Raw genomic sequence first — 27,126 nt, forward strand, 5'->3', positions numbered from 1 at the left:
GGAGTGATGGAGGGCCCTCGTCCCAGTTTCACACAAACCAATTGGAAAAAAAGCATCTTCTTTCCAACTTTAACCATCCTCTTATATATTTGGTCTTAATGTAGTCATGGGTGTGACTGAAGGAGGCGTTTGCATTATTTATAACTTTTTTTTTTTTTTGGGTAACGACGTACTCTTGTCTTATTCGTGAAATTAAATATTATTTTTTTGTTAATAAACTCGAAAGACTCAGTTTGGGTAAAGATGTATTTGTTAAACGTTACAGAAACTCAGAGACTAGGAAGCTATCTAATTTAAAGGTGAGAGGGTTACTGATCAGAAATAAGCGGAAAAGAAATGTTAAATTTTAAAGGAGAGCGATAAATTTTTGTTGTTGTTGTTCTTTTTGAGGTGAAGAGAATGACCAGAATCAAGAGAAGATGTTTGGTATTCTTTTAGGATGAAGTATGGCGAATTAGAATATATTTTAGGGGAATGGAAAGGGATATTGTTGGTGAGAAAGGATGAGTTCTTCACCAAATCTATATAACAGAAAAACAATTTTTTTTTTCTTATCATCACGAAACAGATTTTTCATTGGGCACATGGCCATCCAACTAAATAGGTCCTTTCATAGTTTCCCTTGCAGCCAAATGGAGCTGGCTAAATTTCGGCCAGTTAGTATAAATTGTTGTGTAGCTCTTTAGGGACTTAGGAAAAGAGGAGCTCCTTTCTTTCTTTCTTTCTTTCTTTTTCTTTCTTTCTTTCTTTCTTTCTTTCTTTCTTTTTCTTTCTTTCTTTCCTTCCTTCCTTCCTTCCTTTCTTTCTTTCTTTCAAGATTTATTTATTTGACAGAGATCAGAAGTAGGCAGAGAGGCAGGCAGAGAGAGAGGAGGAAGCAGGCTCCCTGCCGAGCAGAGAGCTGGATGCAGGAGTCCATCCCAGTACCCCGAGATCTGACCTGAGCCAAAGGCAGAGGCTTAACCCACGGAGCCACCCAGGCGCCCCTCCCTACTTTCTTTAACTTCATTTTTTCCCCTGGAATGCTGTATTCTCATGTTACAAGCAGCAAGTTTGTGCAATGAAGAGAAGGGCCACACTTTAAGGATGGCAGAGCAGTGAGAAAGAAAACACGAGTCCCTAACAACTGATGGAGCTGCCCTATCCTCAACAGCCCACTTCTGGATCTGTTTCACCTTAAACACCTGTTTCCCCCCACTCCAAGTTTTTATTTAAATTCCAGTTAGTTAACATACAGTATAATATTAGTTTCAGGTGTAGAATTTAGTGATTAAAAAACACACCCATGTTTTTAAAGTCCCCGTTATTTGGGGGATTTTCTGTTACTGCAGCTGAGCCAAATCTAACTGAAGAATGGAATAAAAAAGTAGAGATGGAGTTAGCCACAGAAGAATGCTCCTTTGAGGCAGGAGGGAAGAGTTAATATATGAAGTAGAGAATGTGAATGCAAGGAAAGTAAAGTGGGGGGAAGAAAAGAAGGGCTTTTGGATGGATAACCTCAATCTTCTCTGTAGATAGAAGTTTCATCTGCTTAGAGGGATGGAAAAGGTTTAGATTGACCCTTGCGGGGAACGTGGTAAGGAACAAAAAGAAGGAATTTTTTTTTAAAGATTATATATTTGAGAGAGAGAGAGCATGAGTAGCAAGGAGAGGCAGAGGGGAGGGAGAAAGGCTCCCTGCTTAACATGGGACTCAATCCCAGGACTCTGAGATCATGATCTGAGCCAAAGGCAGATTTTTTTTTTTTAAAGATTTTATTTATTTGACAGAGAGAGAGAGATATCACAAGTAGGCATAGAGGCAGGCAGAGAAAGAGAGGGGAGGAAGCAGGCTCCCTGCGGAGCAGAGAGCCCGATGCGGGGCTTGATCCCAGGACCCCGAGATCATGACCCGAGCCGAAGGCAGAGGCCCTAACCCACTGAGCCACCCAGGCGCCCCCCAAAGGCAGATACTTAACTGACTGAGCCACCCAGACACCTCAAAGGAGGATTTTAGTATGGCCACGTAGCAATGAGACTATGTAAGAGGAAGAACATAAAACAGGCTAGATTTCACGAGAAGGTAGAACTGCTGTAGAGGAAGGAAAGTGAAACTATTGGAATTATATGCATTAACTCATTAACTATACAGCAACTTCAATATCAGCAAATGCATGGAAATGAAATTAAGATCACAGGAGTGGGTATAGAAAATTGGAGAATTTTAGAATATCAATGTGTAATATTCACTTCCAAGCATGGCCACTTTATTTTTTTTCAAAATTTATTTGACAGAGAGAGATCACAGGTAGGCAGAGAGGCAGGAAGAGAGAGAGGGGGAAGCAGGCTCCATGCTGAGCAGAGAGCCCGATGTGGGGCTCGATCCCAGGACCCTGAGATCATGACCCGAGCCGAAGGCAGAGGCTTAACCCACTGAGCCACCCAGGTGCCCCCAAGCATGGCCACTTTAAACAAAAACTCCCAAACATTACAATCTAACAAGATTAAGAAACAAAATACAAAAATTAAAATGTCAGTACATATTCATAGAGAAGACTGAACTGGTCTAGTATCAACAGGTTGGCTGATAATAGGCAAAACTGCGATGTGTTCTGTTTTTGCTTTATGTGGGCTTACCAGGTCTGCCCTGTTTCCGTTTCTGTCTTTTTGCCACCCTCCTTACCCATTGTGGATTTAGGACAAATACCCAATTTTAGGTAAATACAGTATGAAAATACAGGAGTTATCACTCAGGCCCAAAGGGAAACTCTCCCTTGATAGTCAGTATTTTACTAATTAAACCCTTAAACTGAAGGGTTGACTCTCCCTGAAATTTCAGGCATTAACCAAAGGATGAGAGTTGTAGTTCACGAACCTTCTAAAAATAAAACTTTTAGTTATTCTGCATTCTTACATGTAAAACATTAAAGTTTGGCATGTAAGATGGTTCCCAGTGATCCCATCTCCCAGTTTCAAACCCTAGAGTGGGGGCTTGACCAGGTGATAAAGAATGTCAAAAGCGAGGGGTATCTCTTTCATGATTAGGTTGCCAAAAAAGCTGGTTTTCATCTTGCACCCTCTCACCTCCTCATTCTGTGGGAAGCTAGTCACATGTTATTAGCCATCCTATGGAGGGCCATGTGTCAAGGAAATGAGGGAGGCCTCTTGGCCTATAGCCAACAAGGAATTCAGTCCAGCCAACAACTATATGAGCGAGCTTGGAAGTAAACCCACCTCAGTCAAGCTTATAGGTGAGACTGTAGTCCCAGCAGACACTCTGACTGCAACCCTTTGTGACACCATAAGGTACCAAGAAACAGCAGTAAATGTCATTATCAAATAATTTTGTCTGTTCTTTCATGTCTAGCTTCTTTCACTCAGCATGTGTCTGAGAGTCATCTGTTACTGTATATAATTTTTATTGCTTATTATCCACTGTATGATTATAATACAGTTCATTTATCCATTCCACTGTTAATAGCATTTGGATGGATTCCAGTGCTCAGCTATTATGAATAAAGTGCTGTATACATTTATATATGTCCTTTTTGGACAAGTATTTTTCTCTTGAGTAAATACCTAGGAGAATAATTGCTTGGTCATATGGTAAGTGAACATTGAATTTTGTAAGAAATGCTAAGGTATTTTCCATAGGAGTCACACCATTTGACATCCCCACCAGCAATGAGAGTCCTGCTTGCTCCACATCCTTGTCAACACTCGCTGTCAGTCTTAAAATTGTCGCTATTTTGTATTCTAGTGGTTTCCTTGTGGTTTTAAATTGCATTTCCCTGATAATGGTGTTAAACACTTTTAATGTTTCATTGGCTATTCCTATGTTTTCGTGGGAGAAAAATCTGTTCTAATCTTTTGCCTATTTTTTTATTGGGTTGTCCTATTAAGTTATAAGAGTTCTTTATGCAATCTGAATACAAGACTATTATAGACACAATTCACAAATATTTTCTCTTATTCTGCAGGGGTATCTCTTCACTTTCTTGACAGTGTCCTTTGAAGTGCAATTTAAAAAAATTGATTATGCCTTATTTTTCACCAGAAATATGTATTTTTTTAACCAATCTGTGGCTTATATTTTCCACTTTATTTTTTTTAAAGGAAGGACTTTTTTTTAAGATTTTATTTATTTGACAGATGGGTAGAGAGAAAACACAGGTAGGCAGAGTGGCAGGCAGAGGTAGAGGGAGGCACAGGCTCCCCATCGAGCAGGGAGCCCATACAGGGCTTGATCCCAGGACCCCGGGATCATGACCCGAGCCAAAGGCAGCCACTCAACTGACTGAGCCACCCAGGCGCCCCATATTTTCACTTTCTTAAGTCTTTTGAGGGCCAGAAGATTTAAATTTTTATTAAATCCAGTTATCAGTGTTTTCTTTTTATGGTTTTTTATCAAAAAGCTTTGCATGGGGCGCCTGGGTGGTTCAGTCATTAAGCATCTGCCTTCGGCTCAGGTCATGAGCCCGGAGTCCTGGGACTGAGGCCCGCATCCAGTTTGCTGCTTGGTGGAAAGCCTGCCTCTCCCCCTCCCACTCCCCCTGCTTGTGTTCCTTCTCTCGCTGTCTCTGTGTGTCAAATAAATAAATAAAATCTTAAAAAAAAAAAAAAAAGCTTTGCAGCCAGTTTTAATTTTCCTGCTTTGTTCTAATCTCATACACATCAAAGATGAAATTTTCAACTAAAAAGAAAAAAGACATTTCCATCTAGGGAAGGAAATTGAGAGTTTCATCAGGAAGAGTATATATGCTGGAAATCAATAGAATATTACCTTCAAATTGCTCAGGCAAAGTATTTGGAAACTTAGAATTTGACAATGTCAAATGATCATTTAAGATCGAGAACAAAATGAAGACATTTTCAGGCAAACAGGACCTAGAAAGCTTACTGTGCCAAAGACCTTCAGTGAAAGAATTACTAATGACACACTTAAGAAAACAGCAAACTTAAATGGAGTAGGATGCAACAATCAACAGTGAGGAAAGAAACAAGAAAAACAGAACTGAGTCAAAGTAACGCATATTGTAAAACATGAACCTTTCAAAATAATGGACCAACAGACACATAAAAATCTTGTATGACATTTTATACATTTATTCACTGTTGAGAGATACATATTAAAGTTTTGTTTGGCTTTTCTGGTAGTGAGACTATAACAGCCATATTCTATTTGGGGGATTTGGATAAGTTTTAGCCTCTCTTTTTTTTTTGTTTAAGGTAAAATATTACGTTTCCAACCTTACTCACTCTTGTCTCAACAGAAGCGGTACTTTTCTATTCATAGGGCAAGCTCTTTAAGAAAGTGTTTTCACTGAATTTCTAAAGTTTACATATAAATTGTTCATATTCAGTAAAAGCCTATTTACAAACAAGGCAAACAAAGGTCTCTGTCAGAATATCCACTCATTGTCTCATCCTACTCTAAGGCTAATTTTTTTCAAGGGGAGCCTCCTAGCAGTAGACATTCCCTAGCCCCACTTCCTTCTATATGCCCCCAATCCCTTTTCCCCACTTTGATCATTAACAGATGGCCTCTATTGCTCTTGTTCATGTACAGATCTCTCTCCCCCCACCACATATACCATATGCTCCTTGAAGACAGGGGTTCTTTATTATTTGTGTCTGTCTGCCAATATCTTACAGTTGCTGGCATATAGTAAGCTTTTGATAAATCTTTGAATGAATGAATGCATGAATAGCTTTATGGCTTGGATATTTAAAAATTATTCATAATTTATTTTCAAATCATACTCAATTTGAGTTCAAATAGGTCAAAATCAATAATACTCCAGGATGCTTTCAACTATTCAAACAATTCAAACAATATACAATACACTTTATTTTAATTAATTCATAATACTCAAAATATAGGTGAAATTAAAGACTATTATAAATATCTATTAATGCTTTATATTTTGCCTGTAATTTATAATACACCATTATGGACACATAAAAGTAGAATTATCTAATGAAAACATTTTCCTGTCCTAAGTGTATTTCTAATTCTGAAAACTATAAAAAATATTAACAAAAGTTATGTTACACAGTTTTCAAAAATATGACATATCCCATCAACAACTTTATGGGGAAATGACAGGTACAAGTTCTGGTATATTAGGTAGTTACCTTTAAAAAAATATGTTCAGAATCATAAGTTGGTATATTTGATTACGAAAACAAATTGTTGAAATTCTCATTAAAACAACTTCAAATTTCTCTAAATGTACAATTGGCAGAGAGATGAACTGTTGATCATTTCACTTCCCCAATACCGAAAATGCTGGGTAGAAAAGTTGGAAGAAAGCTTTGTTCAAAAATGAGATGTAATTAAATGAATCTTAGACCTTTTATTACTGAAAACTGAGTTACTAGTTGGCTCTGGTAGGGAGAAGTTTGACCATTCATTCAAAATAGAGTAACTTTATTTCCCATTCCACACATAGCTGTTTAAATTACTAGCTATTTGTGATCCAATCTAGCACTGGCTATCTCTAAACGGATACTCTTCTAGCATACTGGCACAACGTAGTCTGCAAAATTTACACCATGTGAACATATTTTATAAGACATCTTGGTCCTTCTGGTGACTACAGTTTCTTGAATGAGAATATAAGATAGACTCATTACAGAACAAATTCTAAGTTACAGTACATTGTGTTAATGTAAGGCTCCAGTGTATTTTGGAAATGTAATAGACTGTAGCTTCTTTTCATGTTTACTGGAAAAAAACCCAATTATATAAATTCTTTCTACCTTGAGTCATTGGATACACCTCTCCCCAGAAGACATATCTGTTATATATACACTATTGATAACTTAGCTTTCAGATTTAAGCGATTATTTGGTAGTATTACTGTTCTTTATTTTATGGCTTTTTAAACATTAAGTCCTCAAATACTTGAAAAGCATTCACTATATTCTGATAGTTTACAAAAAAAAAAAAAGAAAAAAAAGATGTGAACACCAGCTTGGAAATTTGTCAAGTCTTGAAAAATCATTTTTTAAAAAATGGTTATTCAATAACAGAAATTAAAGGTACAGAAATGAAACATACAAAAAATAATTTTAAAATTCCATACATACATGATCCCCTTCACAAAATGAATCTATAATCTTGTTTCTTTGTCAAGAGAAGAGAGATATGGATCAATTAGTAACATAGGTTGTTTTTTTTTTCATTTTCAAAATAACCCTTTAAACAATCCATTTTTATAAGTCTAGGGTTTTAAAAAGGAATAAATGTGATATAAAGTTCCCTCTTAAAATATCTTGACCAATTCACTGTTTAGGCTTAAATTAAAATGAGCATTTAAAGACTTAGGTTGTATGAAAAAATGTTGCACATTTCCAAATAAAAAAGTTAACTATATATATTCAATAACATTACATACAATTAATATAAAATAAGGCTTTAGGAAGGTCTAAGTCTAAATGAATTTTATAGCAAGTAAGTCAGCTGAATTCATGTTATAATTTTAATGATCAAATTATCCAAACAGTAAACTACAAAACCTTATTTAGGATAGGAAAAGTCTGGTGTATTTACCTTTTTTTTTTTTTTAAAGATCTATTTATTTGAGAGAGAGAGAGAGAGCACACCCACATGCACTGGGGCAGAGGGAGAGGGAAAGGGAGAATCCCAAGCAGATTCTGGCACTGAGAGTCAGAGCCCTATGTGGGGCTTGATCTCATGACCCTGAGATCATGACCTGAGCCAAACCAACTAAGCCAACACTTAACGAACTGCACCACCCAGGTGCCCCTAGTGTATTTATTTTGAATATGGAACACTTTTCTTTTAAGTTGAAAAAACTTGGGCAAAATTAGTTTTATATATTAGTTTATTTTTTAAAGATTTTATTATTTATTCATGAGAGAGAGTGAGAGAGAGCATAAGCAGGGGGTAGGGGCAGGGGGCGAAGCAGACTTGCTGCTGAGTAGGGAGCCTGATGAAGGGTTCACTCTCAGGGCCCCGGGATCATGGCCTGAGCGGAAGGAAGATGCTAAACTGACTGAGCCACCAGGCACCCTATGGTAGTTTTTTTTGGTTGTTTTTTTTTGTTTTTTTTTTAAAATAAACCATGTATTAAGACACATGGTTTAAAAGTACTGATTGACATACAAGAGGTTTTTGAAGAACTTTTCTAACTATTTGGGTTACAGATACAAATTTACAGAACTAGGGAGACCTATAGTCTATATCAAAGGCCACACCTTATTTATTTGCTATTTTCTGGTTCTTAAACTAATGAAGAATTATAATAAACAATCTATAACCTCTCCTAGTTCTAAAGTGTTGATTATATCATTTTGCTTTTAAATATAGTTAAGACCATGTCTCAAAAAAAGTTGTCTAAATAGACAATGTTGCCCTTGAATTAAAGATTTTTTTCACTCTTTTCTGGCTGTGGTCCCTCCGAGTCAGTTATTAGTGAGAAGCAAATGTTACATATTTTACTCAACTGATTCTGACTTTCTGTGACCCCCCCTTCTCCCCAGAGCCTGTGGGGAGCAAATGTTACATATTTTACTCAACTGATTTTGACTCTCTGTGACCCCCCTTCTCCCCAGATTCCACAGTGCCCAGCATATGATAAACACTCAATACTTATTGAATATTCTTGAATGAACAGCAAAATATTAAGGATGGATCAAGTATTAAAAAGAATCTGGAGATGATAACAGTTGCTTTTATAAAACCCCCAAATAATAATTTAAAAGCTTCTAGTCTTTTTCAGATTTACTTTGGTTTGTCTTGGAAATAACAGCAAGGAAAATATGGCACAGCAATAGAATACTAAATCATTATAGGTAAACTACAGCTAGGACAGTTAAGTTTAAGTTTTCATTCATGTATTGAAGAAATGAATTTTACCTATCCTACTAGTAGATCCAAGCCACTCCAGTTACTCTGGGATATAATCATCTTATCAATAACAGAAAAAATATCTTCCAGTATTTCAGTTTTTATAATTATAATTAAATTGCTTAGTTACACTATAGAATAAGAAGCCATTAGTTAATTTTTGGAAATAAAAAATATGTATATACATTACCCTGATACCTAAGCCCAAAATATATCTAACAACAATTTTTCTTGATTTCTATTAGTCATAAAAATAAAGGAAAAATATATTGCAAGTATTTTCTTTATAGGCAATTTCAATTAGAAAATAATAGTTTAATGAAAACACATGAGTAAACTGATATGGAGGCAAGAAAAGTATTCAAAACTTGACAGATAACACGTTGTCAAATATAACTGAAGAATATCAGCCTCCATGACACCATTTACAAGCAGTAACTGATTTTTATACATCTCAATTTTATCTTATATTCAAGGAAATACAAGTCAGTAGATTACGATCCTAAGTCTTAGTTAAGAACCCCTTCTTTTAGCTTGTAAAATGTAGCCTTTGGATTTGATAATTCCTCTGCTTTTAACAATGACGGAGTACCGCAGTAGCCACAGGGGCACCCACTCCTGCGCCTGGATGTCAGGGATGCTTTCCTGAAGAGCTTCTTGGAAACTGGCTTCAGAAAGCAGTTCTTAAAACAAACAAGTAAAAACCCAAAGTGTTAAGTTGGGAAATAACAGCACTTTACCATGTAGGTAAGCATTTAAATACAATCAGAGAAACAATTCAAAATAAATTTAAAATATGCTTTTCCTTCATGTGTGCTATGAATCTAAACCAGAATATCAAGAAGATCCAGGCAGTTCTTCAGAAAGTCCCTACACTTCTACCCCACCTATTTGATTCACAACCTCTGGTGAGTGGAGCCTGCCTTTTTTTTTTTTTTTTTTTAAAGACTTTCAGGCAATTCTAATTGTAGATTAGTGAAATGTAGATTCAGTGAAAATACAGGAGAGTACATACATAGGAGAAAAAGGAACGGTACCCATAATCCTATGAACCAGAGACAGATTACTTCCATTGCCATGTATATCCTTCCAAGATTCTTTCTGTACCTTTCCATATCTCAAAAACTGGAAGTCATGCTGTAGTTACAACCTAATTTACTTATCTTTTCAACTTTTATTATGAATCTTCCCATGTAATTAAATATTCTGTGGAAGCATCATTTTTTTTTAAGATTTTATTTATTTATTTGACAGAGAGAGATCACAAGTAGGCAGAGAGGCAGGCAGAGAGAGAGGAAGGGAAGCAGGCTCCCTGCTGAGCAGCGAGCCCGACGCGGGACTTGATCCCAGGACCCTGGCAGCGGCTTAACCCACTGAGCCACCCAGGCGCCCCTGGAAGCATCATTTTTAATAATTATCCAGATACTACATTATATAGATATCATAATTTATACATTTCCTCATTGTTGATGAGAAAATTAAGGTTTTTCATAGTATTTTGCTAATAAAATGCTATGCTGAACATCTTTAAAATGCATGCCTGGCTATGGAATGACAAAGTCAAAGTACAAGTACATTTTGAAGGCTTGATAGACAGTATATTGCCAATTGCTTTCCAAAAAGATACTTCTACTAGTAGTCGATAATGTTAGAGTCCCCATCTTACCATATCCTCACGAGTACCAGCAATCATTTAAAAACTCTTTGGCAATGGTTATCTTTTCATTTGCATCGCTTTGATGAAATAATTATTTTCTAATTCCACATTGATGTCCAAGCCCTTGACTCCTGCTCCAATGTACTACTTCCCTGCTCACTGCCTCTTCTCCTGCCACACTGGCCTTATACCCTGAAATCCTCAAGCACACTCACACTTTGGGGCCTTTGAATCAGCTGCTCCCACTTCCCTGAACACTCTTCTTCCAGATTGTCACAGGGCTTTCACCCTTCCTGCAGGTCTGATTAATGTCTCCTTAGCAGAGAGGCCTGATTTGCCCTATATAAAACAACCCCTAAGCTGGGCACTCTTTTTCTACCTCAGCAAATTTTTCTCCATAGCACATACCACCATTTCTCACATTTAATATTTACCTTATTATCCATCCCCTCCCATCAAAATGTAAATTGCATGAGGGTTGGAATTTATCTGTCTTGGTCCTTATAGCCCTAGTACTTTGAATAATGAAACACTGTAGGTACCCAATGTCTGTTAAATCAATCAAGTAATATGGAAAGATTCTACCAGGTCAGAACCCACAACCCAGACAGAAACTAAGTGACCATCTATACAGTATGGTTTGGGAGTGCTAAAGGACCTGCCAGACCCAAAAGAACTGCTGTGATATCTGAGTAACATCAATAGTAAACTGTCAGTAAATGTTAGCTGTTATCACGTGCCAGGCACTTTTCTGAGTATTTTACATGTATTAGCTCCTTTAATCTGCATATTAACCCTACTAGGTAATATTCTCTCCTTTTCCAGGGGGCAACTGAGGCAGAGAGGTTAGATAACTTGCCCAAGGTCATGCAGCCAGTAAATGGCAGCTTTCATAAGTGGAAGGCAAGTATCTCTTTGGAAAAGTAACATGAACATGAATTTATGAGTCTATCTGACAGAGAACAGGACCTGGAAGGAATAAGGCATAAGGCAGATCAGATTTAATGGGAATGAGGTGAGGGTGAAGGTTCTGAGTCAGGATCACCTATTTCACAATTTCACCCTTACTGTAGTTAAACTGTTACCACAACTTCTAGGACAAAGAGTAATGGAAAATAAGCACTTTCTGAAGAATAGGGTAATTTTAGCATAGCCGATGGGTTTTAAAGGGGACTTATAAACATAACTCTTTTTTAGATGACAAGTAGAGTTAAATGTTTTACAAACTGATTGCTTAAAAAATAAAATGTGACACATAAGAGCTATGCTATTCATCAACTTAACTACATGCTTTTAAATTAACTATGTGAGCTCTTTAGAATCAATAAACACCATAAATCTTTTAAGAAAAAGAATTGCTTCATGGATTCATTAATGGTATAAGCAGGATCACCCTATAAATTCTAATCAAAGGGTTTAGGATTAAAATTAGGAAGACATTCAAATGTCAAGTTACGTCATTAAAGCAAAAACATACCAAAAAGGATTAAACCTCTCTTCTCAAATGTATATGCAATATATTTTGCAATAACAACAATGCATTAGCACATACCCTCAAGCCAATATCTAGATACCAATGAAATAAAATACCAGATACCTTAGTCTTTTCCTATTTCCTTTCCTACTAGAAAAAGGAAAGGGTTTTTTTCAAGTGGAGCTAGAAGGGGATGCAGGCTCATCCCTCAGCTGTTGATAATAATTACTCTTGGAAGAGCCTCCCCCAGGCCCCTCCAAAAGTAAACAGATAAAAATGATATAGTATCTGCCAACATATAGAAAGTTGGAAATTAAATGGTTTATGTTTCAGAATAAATAGGCATAGAAATTCTTTGTTAAATTTTCACTAAGATGACTTTTTTTTTTCAAATTACTTACAAAAATAATTAATGAAGGGAGAGGCAAAAGTCATTATCTCCTATTCTGGTATCAATTAAATGGAAACTAATAAGAAAGTAAGGTTTTCAGACTGAAATACTACAATGCTAATGTCTCAAATCAAAAAGATAGTACAATATAGGGGGAAAGGTCCCAATTCAGCCAGAACCAAGTCCAAGTTTAAACTTTGCCCCATGCCAGCTGGGTGACCTTGGCTAGTTTCTTAAATTCTGAGGCTCTTACTTCCTCAACAGTAAAATGCCTAGTTTCAGCTGTTGTGAGGATTACAGGTTATCTCTCTAAGGCATTTAGCATGATGCCTAACATTTGAGGGGCAAAAACTATTAAAACTCTTCCTCTTCCTACAAAACAGAGAAAAAATGAGAATGGGGCAGACTGCTAAATAAATAAGTATAAAATGTAAAACATTCTCTTCCTAGCTTTCCTACTTATCCTGTAAAATGTTGATAAAACACACTACAGAAGGCGGATAAGCCATTCTCATTAATCAAATAGTGTTTCTGGGGACGCCTGGGTGGCTCAGTTGGTTAAGCAGCTGCCTTCGGCTCAGGTCATGATCCCAGCGTCCTGGGATCGAGTCCCACATCGGGCTCCTTGCTCATCAGGGAGCCTGCTTCTCCCTCTGCCTCTGCCTGCCATTCTGTCTGCCTGTGCTTGCTCTCTCTCCCTCTCTCTGACAAATAATTAAATAAAATCTTTAAAAAAAACAAACAAACAAACAAAAAAAAACAAATAGTGTTTCTGACTGGTACCAAACATACAGGTCTTGAGAGTAATGACTAATAAAATACCTAATCAATTACCTATCCTAATATGCTTTAATTTCAAATTAAATTTTATCTGCCTCTCTTTCCAAATATTTGCCCTCTTTAACTAAGTGGCTGTTTGGTACAATTTTTGCTGTACTACACAAGATTTTATATGATACTATTTAGAATATCTTACAAGGTCTTTTTTGTGTATCATAGTATTTATAAACTTTAACAGACTGGATGTTCAGAAAATGATCTCTTCAATTTTTTTTCTCATTGATAGACTAAAGCTTTCTGAAACTAAATGTATATATATTTTGGACTAACTATGAAGACAAGTTCTAGGTAACACTTATCATTGTACAAAATTAAAAATTACATTTTAACAAGTAGCTTCTTGTAAGACAAAAGCTCATGACCAATCAACAAATGAAAATCTCAGTATTACCTTTTGGATCATTATGAGTCAATAGCTGTATGTCAAATTGTTTAGCAAATGCAGTCAAGTCAGGTGGCATCACACAGCAGGAGGCAAGATTAACTTGGTTACTATTTGGTTTTACCTAGAAGCGAAAAGAATCATGACATTGCACTAAATTAAGTACTACAAAAAGTGGAAAGCAATGAAAGAACACAATTTTAGAAAATATGAAAGACTCCATTTTATAGTGCTTAAAATTTATAAAACATTGTTATATGAATATACTTATTAATGTACGCTTTTTAAACTCATGTTAGTGATAACAGGGAAAGGAAAGCTCTAGGAGGCGGGGGAAGGCCAATATAGTGCTATACTCTTAGAAACTCTTTTCCTGCAATCTAATACACTTGCCTCAGAAACAAACATGTTCTAAGTGATGATTCCAGCTAATGAGGGAACAGGTCTTAAAGGTAAAGGATCAAATAGAAATGATAAGAACATTTAGCATTAAAGTATAAAATACGGTTATAAATCAGGCGCATTTTGAAAAAGAATTAGATAATTTCTAATAGCTGCTCTGGTTAATTTACAGATACATTCCAGATCACCCAAGTCTCTCTAGTGGAATCTTAGCCATATTCTGGCTCTCACTAAATTAAAGGGAGAAGGGACAATACTTTCTCTAAGGTCTTCCCGTCTATAAGAAACTGAAAGCTCTGCAAAGAGAAGGCTGGGGATCAAGTAAAAGGAATAAAGAAAAATACAAAGAGTAAAGGTAAAATACTGGTAAGCACTGTCCCTAAATAATATCATATGTTTTTAGAGGCCAGAGGGTGGTAGTGATTAATTTGTGATGCCTATTCCTTATTGAATTCTATGAACCAAAGTCTTTTATACTTTCAAATAAGAGCAAAATATTTGTTCCATGTGATATTCCCTCACCTAAGAAATCAGAACCAAGACCTAACCATATCTAAAGAAAAATATAGTATTTTTATCACAAAAGTAAAACTGAAGGAAATAGCCTGAATTCATCTTGGCTACAAACACTTCAGTGTTTGTAGCCAAATTTTCTAGTGTTTTTTTCACTCCTTTTAAATGAGATTAATACTAAGGTCAATTAAATATACATTTGAGATGAAAAAGGCCAGTGCTTTAGATAAAGCTTGCCAAACTGCATTTAGAATAGCCCCCCATGAGTGTCCAGCACAACACTGAACAGTGTGAAGCAAAGACTAAAGGACAGGCCCCTCCCAGAGCACTTGTGATCTAGCTGTGCTTTACCTGTGCCCACTGATACAGCTGTTCCAACTGAGTTTTGTCTAGATCGGAGGTACCTATCGCAATAATCTTTTTGCTCTGAACCAAGTTTTCTAATTCTTCCCAGTAAGGCTGCAAATGCTCCAAGGAGAGATTAACTCCATCTTCAATAGGAGGTGAAGCAATGATCACAGAATCCAGCTGTGCGACTCCAAGAACGGAACAGGCTGATGTGAAGGAAAACAGGATAAATATTTGCTACATAATGAAAACAAGTATTTCTAATGTCCCTCATGTATCCCACTAAATTTTGTCTGTAAAGTTCACTGGTTTTCTTATTTGGATTATTTCATTCAGTTTCATAATTTACCTACCATTTAGAACACTGCCATCCCTTAAAAAATTACAAATCCCTGTTCATTTACTTGGTCTGTGTGGCAGACCGATCAGTTTCTTTGACCTGCTTCCTTCCTAGGGACTCACAGCTCTGACAGTCCGAAGGGGAACAGTCTCCTTGTTTCCTAGGCCCCGAGCATTTTCTGGTAACTTCTTTATCTTCAAATTTTCTTCTCCAGTTCTAATAGTATCTTGTATGGATGATCACAAGAATTCTGACCTCATATTCTGTAACTGATAGTCATGGCAAACAATAGCTTTGAGACCCTGAAAAACTAAATTTATGGTCCTAATCTATATTTATAGAGGTAGATAATTTAATTTCTGTAAAAATAATTTAAAGGGTTTATTTTAAATGATTATTGTTTATTCCATAGTTATAGTAAAGAGCTAATTATTTAAGTGTTTAACACCTATAATACTGGAAGAATATTTTAAAAGAAAAAACGTTGCATTGTAATATCACAATAATCTAACCAAGTAAACAAAGATGAGAATGCTTGCTTTGTTACTGTGGCGATGGCAGGTCATGGGGTTTTATCTATAGTACTATAAGGGCTAAGAAATATGGTTAAGGAGAACTTCATCTCCAAACATATAGTTAACAATTATGTTACATCTTTTATGTGCCTCATATATATCAAAATATGAACCTACAAATCCATATGATCTGACAGAAGCCTTAAGAAATTAGGTTAGAACTTTAAAAAGTAAAATTGGAATGAGCTCATCTTTTTTTTCACCTGGTCCTGAACACAAGATATAACTAATACACCTACACTAATTTAAAGTTATGAAGGTTCGGTGCCTGGGTGGCTCAGTCGGTTAAATATCTGCCTTTAGCTCAGGTCATGATCCCAGGGTTCTGGAATCGACCTGCATCAGGCTCTCTGCTTAGTGGGGAGCCTGCTTCTCCCTCTCCCACTCCCCCTGCTTGTGCTCCCTCTCCTGCTGTCTCCCTCTCTGTCAAATAAATAAAATCTTTAAAAAAAAAATAAAGTTATGGAGGTAAAAAGTTAAACAAAGTTTTTGCTTACCCATGTCAACTGCATTTCTCATTGATGATGAAGAGTTTGATCCTACAATGAAGAGTTTTGCTGGGTAGCAAAAAAAACAAAACTGATTACTACATTTTGGTAACATTTTACTAGACAGTATCAACACTGCCCACAATACTAAGTTGACAGAGATCCTGAATGAATTACCTTTTCTTTCCTAGTCACATAATTTTATGGTTTTCATTTTAAGATATGAAAGTACCTTTCCATTGTGATTTTTAAATTACATGCCAATTGCCAAAAAATATCCATTTGTCAAAACAAAAAAGCAAATACTAATTTTCCATTTATTAGAAGGCAGGTCACACAAATGTATAAATTACTCAAAATGTACATTTTTATGAATATTATTGGAAATGGAACATATTATATACATTCTCCAATAAACTAAAATTAATAAAAGGCTATGCTAAAATTGCTTGTAATGTGAAGAAAAACAAAAAAATCCCGCACAATCCCATCTTCCTAAGATAGTCATTTTAATTTTTAGACATTAGCTTCTAGCTTTTGGTCATATGGGGCAGGGTATAACATTTATTCTACTTCTATTTAGTTTACCTTTATGTAATATTTTTTACAACTTTATGAAGTTTTTAGTTCTTTTGACTTTTTTTTTTTAAATCATAGTAGTAATATATATTCACTCTAGAAATGAGAAAAACTGAGCGGAAGGGCGTTGGGGAATGTGGTAACTGGGCAATGGGCCTTAGGAAGGGCAAGTAATGTAAGGAGCCCTGGGTCTTATATAAGACTGATGAATCAATTGAATTCTACCTCTGAAACTAGCAATACATTATATGTTAATTAACTGAATTTAAATTTTTAAAAATGGGGAAAAAACAGAAATGAGAAAAACCCAAGAGTAGAAAGATAGACTAAAAAAAATGGCCAACAGTCTCATCACTGAATGCAGTCACTGTTTAGGTTTTTGTTTACTCTATTTTTCATGAATAATTTTACACACTCATTTTTAACAGTTAAACATTATTCTGTAATTTTGATAGGGTATAATTCAAATGATTTCCTACTTTTTGAACATTTACATTAGTTCCAGTTTTTTGTTATCACATACAATGCTAAAATAAACATCTTGTTACTTTGTTCAACTTTCTGCTGAAGCATTTCCCAAGGACAAACTGTCAGAAATGTGTATGAGTCAAAAGGTATGCTCCTCTTTGTGGATCTTTTTTTGTTGTTGTTGTTAAAGATTTTATTTATTTATTTGAGAGAGAGAGAGAGAGCATGACCTGGAGGAGGGGCAGAAGGAGAGGGAGAGGCAGATTCCCCACTGAGCATGGCAGGATGTGGGCCCAATCCTAGGACTCTGAGATCAGGACCTGAGCCAAAATCAGATGTTTGACTGAGCCACCCAGGTGCCCTGAGTTTTGTTCTATTTTACTTACTTCCTACTTTCATATAAAAGATTTGTACCAGTTTATAAGCCAACTAAAACTTAACTAAAAACTTAACTTTAACTAGCCAACTAAACTTAACTAAAACTTAAGAATTGCTCTCCTGGGGCGCCTGGGTGGCTCAGTGGGTTAAAGCCTCTGCCTTCAGCTCAGGTCATGATTCCAGGGTCCTGGGATGGAGCCCTGCATCAGGCTCTCTGCTCAGCAGGGAGCCTGCTTCCCTTCCTTTCTCTCTGCCTGCCTCTCTGCCTACTTGTGATCTCTGTCTGTCAAATAAATAAATAAAATCTTTAAAAAAAAAATGCTCTCCTAACAACGTATGACACTATAAAAAATATAGTTTTTGCTAATTTAGTATGTATAATATATACCTATCCAGGACTGCATTAATTGGCATTTCTTTGGTTACCAGGAAAGCAGAGTAGTTTTCTATTAAAATTGAGGCTTTAACGTGATTCAAACTCAAATTTATTTATATAGATTTACTTTATGTAAATTCACTGTTCAAAATCTAAATTTACTCAGTAGACAAATAGGCAGAGTAGTAGTAGAGGAAATCAGAAAAGGAAATGGAGAGAAAAGGGGGCTAATGAAATATCTATATGTAAACTGTATTCAATGTAAATATGTATTCAACAAACAAAACAAATTTACCTTGTACATTTATTTGTCCTTTCCTTTCTACTGCTAGATAATCTTAAAGCATTGTTTTCCTCACTGGATTTCTCTATTTAAAAGTCATCACCACTCCCCTACCAACCAGGTGAGAGTCAATCTTCACCACTTTAAAATAACATTTTTTTTTTAAGATTTCATCCATTTACTTGACAGATAGAGATCACAAGTAGGCAGAGAGGCAGGCAGAAAGAGAGAGAGAGAGAGAGAGAGAGGAGGAAGCAGGCTCCCTGATGAGTAGAGAGCCCCCAGGACCCCAACCCAAGCTGAAGGCAGAGGCTCCAACCCACTGAGACACCCGCGCGCCCCAATCTTCACCACTTTAATCCACCCATAGCTCCAATAATTATACTCCATGAAACCCTCCCTACCACTATCCCTCTTGCCACAAATTTGTGCCATTAGAAATGGTCTCCTTTCTCCGAAATGAGAGGCATTCTTGGTAGAGAAAGGAAAGCTCTTCATATGGGGAGAATTTTGATATATCAAAAATTTCAAGCCTTCTAAGAACTGAGAACAACCCGTAAGAGCTTCAAGATGGATCTAAACCATTAGGAACTGCAATCAACCACAGAGAAGAGGTTGCTTTTAGTTCCTTTCCAACACAGAAAGCAATGTGAAATTAATAGAAAGAAATGGGTTTTGGAGTTAGGCATACCTGGATGGATTCCCGGTTCAACCACTTACTGGTTATACGACAACTTTCAAGTTATTTAACATCTCTTGTGCAATGGGGATAATTCTACCTTGTAGAATTGCTTTGAGAATCATGTGAAGAAATGTAACCAAAATGCACTAAGTATGGTGCCTGGCATAAAACAAGACTCAATAAATGGTAATTATGGAGTCAAAAAAACAATGCCCTATATCTCATCTTACATGTCCACGCTAATCAAAAATAACAACCAACACAAAACTACAAATGGTAGTAAGTTAACAGCTACTTAGCACTTAACTTTTTGCTAAGCACTGTGCTAAGTGCATTTTTAAAAATTTTATCTAATTTACAAGGAATCCTGTGAAACAGACGCATCCCTATTTTACAGATGAGAAAATGAGGCTCAGAGAGGTCGAATAACTTGTTAGCCCAAGATTATACCAGTCAGTAATCTGCATACTGAAGAATTTCAATCTAGTTAAGTTTAAGCTTTTAATGTCTATTCTATGCTGACTGTAAGCTGAGGACAAGAACAGCTCATCTCTTCATTTTTTTATTCCTTGAGCTTAGCATGGTCTCTCATAAATAGTTACTCGATACATTTGTTGAATGAGTATAACATGGATTTTATTTCTCTTCATGCAACTTGTTGCCCAGACTTCCATCTATACTTCCAGGCAACTTCAGCCATTGCTCAGCAGTGTTCCACCAGGAAGGGAGGGCCTATGATTGCTTTGGACAGACACTGCTCTTAAGCATTCCCTTTATTCTTTCCATTTCCTCCACCTTAGTTTTCCTGAAGTCTGACATATAAATTAATGAGACCATGATGAAGAACAGGAAGGTAAGGTCCTCTTCTGACTCCATTTAAGGAGCCAAAACTGACCTCCTATAACTTTCTCTTGGGAGTTTCCATTATGTTTAAAAAAGAATATATAGGGGCGCCTGGGTGGCTCAGTTGGCTAAGTGTCTGCCTTCAGCTCAGGTCATGCCCCCAGAGTCCTGGGATCAAGCCCCACGTCAGGCAGAGTCTGCTTCTCCCATTCCTCCCCACTTGTGCGCGCTTGCACGCTCTCTCTCTCTCTCTCTCCCTCGCTTACTTGCTATCTATCTCAAATAAATAAATAAAATGTTTAAAAAAAAGAATCTGTATATTTCTCACACTTAGTGACGGAGTCACTCCTTACCAGAAGCAAAGAAAGGCTTTTCCTCCCTGCCTGACGAAACCTCACTATCATTTCCACTATATAACAAAATAAGTTGTAAAGGCTGGATTTACCAGAAACTTTCATTTCTTCTCTTTCATCAGGATTTATCTTTTCTACTGCATGAGATACGGTACATTCCAAGACATCTGGAAATTCCTATAATAAACAATGTTTACAATAAATATAAAATTAATGTTTTTAATTAGCTATATGTTTTCTATTGTCCATAATGCCCTTTAGAAACAGGGAACCCATAAGATAACAGGGTTCTTTACCTGATGTCTGGATGGGCTTCATAAGGTTTGTAAAGCCCTGAAACAAAGGTAAAATGCTCTGTGTGTGTCCATTTTCCGGGGAAGAGGATCTCATTTTGATCAGGTGCTCAAAGGAATGCATGATCAAAAAAACCCAAACAAATGGTGGTGGTGGGGACAGCATGTGAGGAGTTAGAACTACTAGCACAGTATATAATTTTACTTAAAATATGAAAGCAATGAAAAATAATAAATATTTACCCATTCTGCATAAAGACATGTTAAAAGCTTCCTATATTAACCGCAAACATTTTAAACCAAGACTTTTTTTCTGAGCGCAATAAAAAAAGTAAAGGCAATTCTAATGCATTATAATTAATAATTTATGAGGAAAATGGTAAGATGTTAGCACATATAAATCAGAACTATATTAACTCACATTTACAAGATTGAAACAAAGTAAACAGTGAGGCCTTTCCCATAATTCTGGAGCACATTACAATGCCTGGCACATATCAAGGGCTTAGTGTTTGTCAGTCATGCGTAAATAGAGGCAAATGGTCATTTCAGAGAAACAGAGACTGACAGAAGACATTAATCAACATCTGCCTAGCTGCTATAGAGTTTACACTTGCAGAATGCCCACGGCAACAACTCTTTCCAGCACATGTCTTCGTCCATAGTTTTAAAGTAGCCAGCGTAATTTGTTATGAGCCTTTGGCTCAGCTGGATTCCAAAGAATGGTTTGCAGACAGGTGGTCTGTATATTAACATTGATGGTAAGTCATTTATTAACACTTAATGAAATACTCAGTGTTTCCCTTAAAACTGACATTAAAAAACTATTTCTAGTCACTATATTATTATGATATTCTACCAAAGCAATTTAACAACCAAAACTGTTAAATAGTCATTTCTTTATTAGACCAAATATAAACTGGAACACAGTGAAGAAAAGTGTGATGGGAATTAAGCACAAAGAATCCTGGTATCTAGTCTAGTTGCAGAGTTGGTGACACACCCTGGATTTTATGTTTTATGCTTAAGCATACTGGGTCAGACAGCCATCTCAGTAAATCAGCCACAGGGAATTTTGTGCTAATTGCCTATTTGACTTCCCCATCAAAATTGGGGAAATTAATTTCCTGCTTACTGCATTTTCCTTTTGACCTACATAATTTCTTCATTCACATTTTACTTACCCTGACCAAATCAGGGCTGATTTGGGAACTCCACTCATTCAAGGTCTTTTGGATACAATCTCGAAGCTGTAAAAGGAATGCATTTTGAAACCATTAATCAAACTCTATACACTCTGCTGTACTTCTACAGCAAGAATATACTAATTTGATAAATTAGTTGAAAAAGATGTGAATAGGAAAAACCATAAAAACCAAAATTTTAGTTCTATAAGGTTTACATTTTCTTCAAAAAAGACAAGTTTGTATCTGTTTTCATCTTAACCTTCAAATGTTGAAGTATTTTTAAAGTGTCTTTGTACCAATGAAAGTTTAAGTAAGGCTTTGAGACATAAAAGCATACACAAAGAAACAAAATTTTTCAAGAATAAAGTTTATAAATAGAGGAACATGAATTCAAGCTCAGGGAGCCTGACTAAAATTAATATTAACCACTATGAGAGAATCCTTAAAGACAAATAAATGACTCTAAGTGTGGCCAGAAAAACTCCATTATTCACCTGATGTGTTCATTAAAAATTCCAGTTCCTGAGCCCCATCCTAGACTGCTGAATTACTCTAAGGGCAGCAGAACTTGCATTTTAACAAGCATCCCAAGAAATCAGCATGTAACGTCTGACAACCACCACAGTCCTACCTTACATAAGTCAACTTGCATAATGTCAGCCCATGTATCATTTCCTAACACGTATACCTCCAACTGGTCTTCAGTGTTTTCTTGTACAAACTTATTTACACTAACATTCTAGTATGTTGTAAATCCATTAAACTGTTCATGCATCTTTCATTTCTTATGACAGTGTATTTCAGACTTGTCTGATAAAGCACCAAAGTTAAGACTTACATACATTCATATAGAGAGTAAGGGCCTAAATACATAGAACAAAAAATTTACAAAACGCTATGTTCATTACACATGAGGCACTCTGATGGCTTCTATTCTATTAATTAGAAAAAAAACATGCTGTTCTATGGCTCACCAAACTGATTTATGACTGCTAATGGGCAACACTAACAATTTGAAATCACTACCTTATGAACATCAAGGACACAGTGCTTTGCATTCTGTGGTCAATCAATGAAAAAAATAAATGAGTAACTGCAAAAGCACTTTCCTTTAGCAATAACAAGGACTAAACTTCTGAACTCACTGATCTATGATTTCTGATGATAAAAACTGACACAGCACTCTACTGCTTTTATCTTAGTACAGATAATTACAAGGGATAAGTGGTTTATCAGTTTGAGAGCTCAGAGTCATCTACATTACACTTCATACGCCACAACAAAAACGGTATGTTCCATCCATAATAACCCACATGAATTCAATCTACAATGTCTCTATCTTCATGGGAAATATATTTATAACCAAATTTAAGATACTAAATAAAAATTAGTTGATAATTATTCCAGACAGAATTACAAGTCAATATTCTTTTCAAAAATGGTAAAAGTTGGGGCAGCAGGAAAAGAAGTTAACAATTCTATCAGAATAATTTGGCTCAAATCATGGGAGAATTTTAAGAATTTTCCTCTGGAAGGACGGCTTACTTGCATACTTAAGGCTTTCCTGATAAAAAGCTCAATTCAGGAAGGTAAGTACATTTTCAGAGTATTCAGCCCCTTCTTGAAATAATTTCTTTAATTAATCTTGGATTCCACAAAATGTCAAGACAAATCACAAAACAATGTTACGATGAGAAATTCATTGGCTGTATCACAAACATAATTATTTCTAATCTTTTATTATCTATATTGACATCTCATTAACTTTGTATTTTGTTCTCTTCATTTTTATCAAATATGCATAGAATCACTGAAGTAAGTATCATCATAATGTAGTATATCATTAGATCTGGAACCATATAAGAATTTTAAATATACTTTATGATTCACCTGCCCAAATACTCTTAAAGAACTGAGCAAAACAGTTCTATAATGGCTCATTTAAAACACAAGATTTGATTTCATAAAGTTCTAGTGGAAAAAAAAAAAATCTGGCTCTCTGCTCTGCAGGGAGTCTGCTTCCCTTCCTCTCTGCCAGCCTCTCTGCCTTCTTATGATCTCTGTCAAATAAAAAATAGAAAAAAAAAATCTTTAAATAAAGATAATGGAATTAAAAAAAATACACATTAGAACTAGGAGAGATCTTTTAGGAAACCTAATCTAACTCTATACTCAATGTTTAGATTTTCTTAATGAGTGATTTATTCAGTTTTTTTTATTCCACAAGGCTGAACTATTTCAAGTAGCATATCCCAATTTGGAGCTCTGTCTGTTATAAAGTTTTGTTTTGTTTTACATGGAAAAAAAAATGTCTCTCCTCACTAAACTGTCTTTTTTCCTACAATATGCTGCCCTATCTTCAAGTTTTCCTCAAATGCTTTCTAGCTGATTTTGTCCCTCTTATGTAGCACTTCCCCCCCAAAAAACCAAATTAGATTTAGTCCTTCGAACAATGTTTTTCAAACGGTGGAGTGTGACTCACTGCATTAAGAAATAAAGAGTTTTTAAAAATTAAAATAGGATTAAAAAAGGTAGAATACACAGTATATACTAAAGGTTAATATATCCATAAAACCTTTGAGATAGATTTAGCACTTTATTGAAGTATAATTTACACACAAAATTCACTTAAGTGCACGATTCCATGTTTTTAAAGGGTTTGTGAAGAGTTTTACAGAGCTGTGCAGCCATCATCACTATCCAATTTTAGAACACGTCCATGTACCCACTAGCAATCACTACCCACCCTTCTTACTCCAGTCCAAGGCAACCACTCATCCTACTTTCTGTCCTTATGGACTATGAACTAGATTGTAAGGTAAAATTTCTTACTGGGTTTGCAAAAGTCAAAACATTTTAAAGGCCACTACTTTAAAGCGTGCTGTAGTGAAACAAGAGAGCAAAAATTTCACCCAATACTGTCAGTATATATGGAAAATGGTATATTGAACCAGGATCTCTGGGAGGAAATTGAAAGAACAGAACTAAATCTAGAAATATTTATTTGGGGGAGAAATAGTCAAAGTGGGGGCGGTTTAAACAAAAAAGGTATACAGACTGAGATGGATGGAACCTGGTCACCGAATAATGGTACAGAGTTTGGTTGTTATTAAAGTTACAACCACGAGTTCTCATCTGATGGGTGGTCACAGGCCCAGAGCATACTCAGGGGGATGCCATGGGCTGCTGCATAGTGTATCACCAACATCTTATATAAAAGAGCCCAAACTGCCTAGGAAAACAGCTGATACTATAATATGGCACAAGACATTTTTCTTTTAATCAAGATTTATTTAAAATCTTGATAAAAAGGGGCGCCTGGGTGGCTCAGTCGGTTAAGTGTCCGCCTTCAGCTAGGGTCATGATTCTGGAGCCCTGAGATCCAGCCCCACCATCGGGCTCTCTGCTCAGCGGGGAACCTGCTTCTCCCTCTCCCTCTGCTTGCTGCTCTGCCTACGTGCGCTCTATCAAATAAACATAAAATCTTGGTAAAAAGGGAGATAAATGCTTCCATGGTGAGCGTTGTCCTAGATTACGTCTTTTAATCCTCACAGTGAGTTGATGAAGACTGTACCATTATCCAACTTCGAAGTTATGTAAACAGACTCAGAGAAGGTAACTTTCCCAAAGTCACACAGCTCCTAAATTAAAGGTTTGCTTTTATTCACTGTTATTTTTCAGTACCGACACCGTCCCATACCAGCGGTATGCCTCCGCAGTTCACTGGGCACTCTGACTCTCGGCTCAGGAAGGAGCCGCTGCGGCCCGAATATGTAGCACGTGTAGAATTCCAGATTCGTCTCTGCCACCTTAAACTAGCGACGAGTCTTCAGGCAAATACGATGAGGCAGATTAAATTGCAGCAAGAAAAATGCATACCTTATTCCAAAGTCGAATGTGAGTCCTTTATCTCATAGCAACAGAGTGACTACTGCCAACAGCCTCAAAGCTAAGTGGATTATTACTACTACCTTCACCTGAATCCTAGAAAAGCGAATCTCTGAAACCTACGTCTTCACCTGTCGCGGTGTGGGGGGAAGGGGGGGGTGAGAGGCTGGGAGGGAGGTGCTGGTCCTCTCTGCACCCCCCTGGCCCTCGCAACGAAGAGGGGTCCAGTACGTTGGCTAGTTCGGCCGTCGGCCGGGAGCACGGACGGATGCGTCCCTCGGGATGAATTTGCACCTGCCAAGCGTTTTAAGGCACGCGGCCCCCGCTACAGGTTTGGAGGCGACGTCGCAACCCCGGCGGCCCCAGCCTCCCCGCGCCGGCGGAGCCCAGGAGCGCGCCTCACCCGGCGCCCGGAGCCCGCCCGCCCGCCTTCCCCGCCGGGCGCTGCTTCCCTCTGGGAGCCGCCCCGCCCGCGGCCTGCCCCGGGAGCCCCGCGTCTCTCACCTCCTCGCTGTGCGTGGACGGGCACTTCTTCCGCAGGCGACCCCAGTTGAGCAGGTTCCCCGTCTGCAGGTGCAGGGTGCGGGCCCGCGCCAGCAGCGCCCCGGCCGCGCGGCTGTCGGTGCCCATGGCAGCGGCCGACGGAGGCGGGCCAGGCGGCGACGGGGCCGCAGGCGAGGAAGGAGGCCGCCCCGCAGGACGCGGTGCCCGAGGCCGGAGAGCCGAGCGCGAGGCTGGCCGCCCCACGCGGCGGGACCTCGGCCTGCGCTCGGGACCGAGGGAGGCCGGACGGTGGCGGAGCGGTGGCCCGGGAAGGACGCGCTGGCCGCGGCGGCTGCAGCTGCTACTGCGGCCGCCGCCGGAGAGTTGACTCCCAACTGAAGGGACCGTTTCCTGGAAGACAATGACTAAGCAGAAATCGCGCCTGAGAAAGTGCTTGGTAACCGTTACCCGTCCCACGGCGGGGCCGGGCCGGGCGGGGCGGGGCGCCGAGAGAGCAGCGGGACCCACGCCCGCACGCGGGTGACTGGCCCTTGGCCTGTGGCGGGCGTGGCGCCGGGCGGCGGGCGCGCAGCGGAGTGAGCGCGGGGCGCGCGGGGCGGGGCGGCGCGGGACGCGGCGCTCGGCAGGGCTCCCCCTGCCGGTCAGAAGACGGCGCGCCGGCCTGTGCCCCCTCCGCCTAGCTTCGCCAGCGGCGCTCGCGGTCTCGCCTCCCAGCCAATGGGCGGTCGCGCTGGTGATTTCCTTCCACACCTCTTTAAAAAGACAGCGAAATCCCCTACCGAGGCGTTGAAATGTTAGCTGGTTTTTGTTCTCAAAAGCGGGTGTTAAGGCAAAGTGCCACTTCATTGCTTGTTTACCCTCTTAGTTCATTTTCTTTCTCACGGTCTTTCCCCGGGAGCTGCGCGTTTTTCTTCATGTTCATTCATTACAGGTCTAATGTCTTACACTATTTGCTGGACAGGATGTGAAGTCCACGAGTAAGACTTAATCTTTGCCTTTGGGAAGCTAAAACTCCAGTTCCAAAGA

General features: G+C 37.9%; 1 protein-coding gene across 2 annotated transcripts; it reads right to left on the reverse strand.

The window, feature by feature from the left end:
* Positions 1-8,046: 8,046 nt before the first annotated feature.
* LOC111143278 (glutamate-cysteine ligase modifier subunit) lies at positions 8,047-26,431 on the reverse strand. Of its 2 annotated transcripts, XM_022496908.1 has the most exons (7): positions 26,101-26,431; positions 21,706-21,771; positions 20,321-20,405; positions 16,276-16,335; positions 14,867-15,069; positions 13,610-13,724; positions 8,047-9,539 (listed from the first exon to the last, which is right to left on the reverse strand). In XM_022496908.1, the coding sequence occupies exons 1-7, from the start codon at positions 26,224-26,226 to the stop codon at positions 9,370-9,372; spliced, it is 825 nt and encodes a 274-aa protein (XP_022352616.1). In that variant the 5' UTR covers positions 26,227-26,431; the 3' UTR covers positions 8,047-9,369. The 2 variants fall into 2 exon arrangements, with proteins under 2 accessions (XP_022352616.1, XP_022352617.1); XM_022496909.1 differs by lacking the exon at positions 21,706-21,771.
* Between the last annotated feature and the right edge of the window lie 695 nt (positions 26,432-27,126).

Source organism: Enhydra lutris, unplaced genomic scaffold (assembly GCF_002288905.1).
Source record: "Enhydra lutris kenyoni isolate GAN:26980312 unplaced genomic scaffold, ASM228890v2 scaffoldscaffold9, whole genome shotgun sequence".
Classification (NCBI taxonomy): domain Eukaryota; kingdom Metazoa; phylum Chordata; class Mammalia; order Carnivora; family Mustelidae; genus Enhydra; species Enhydra lutris.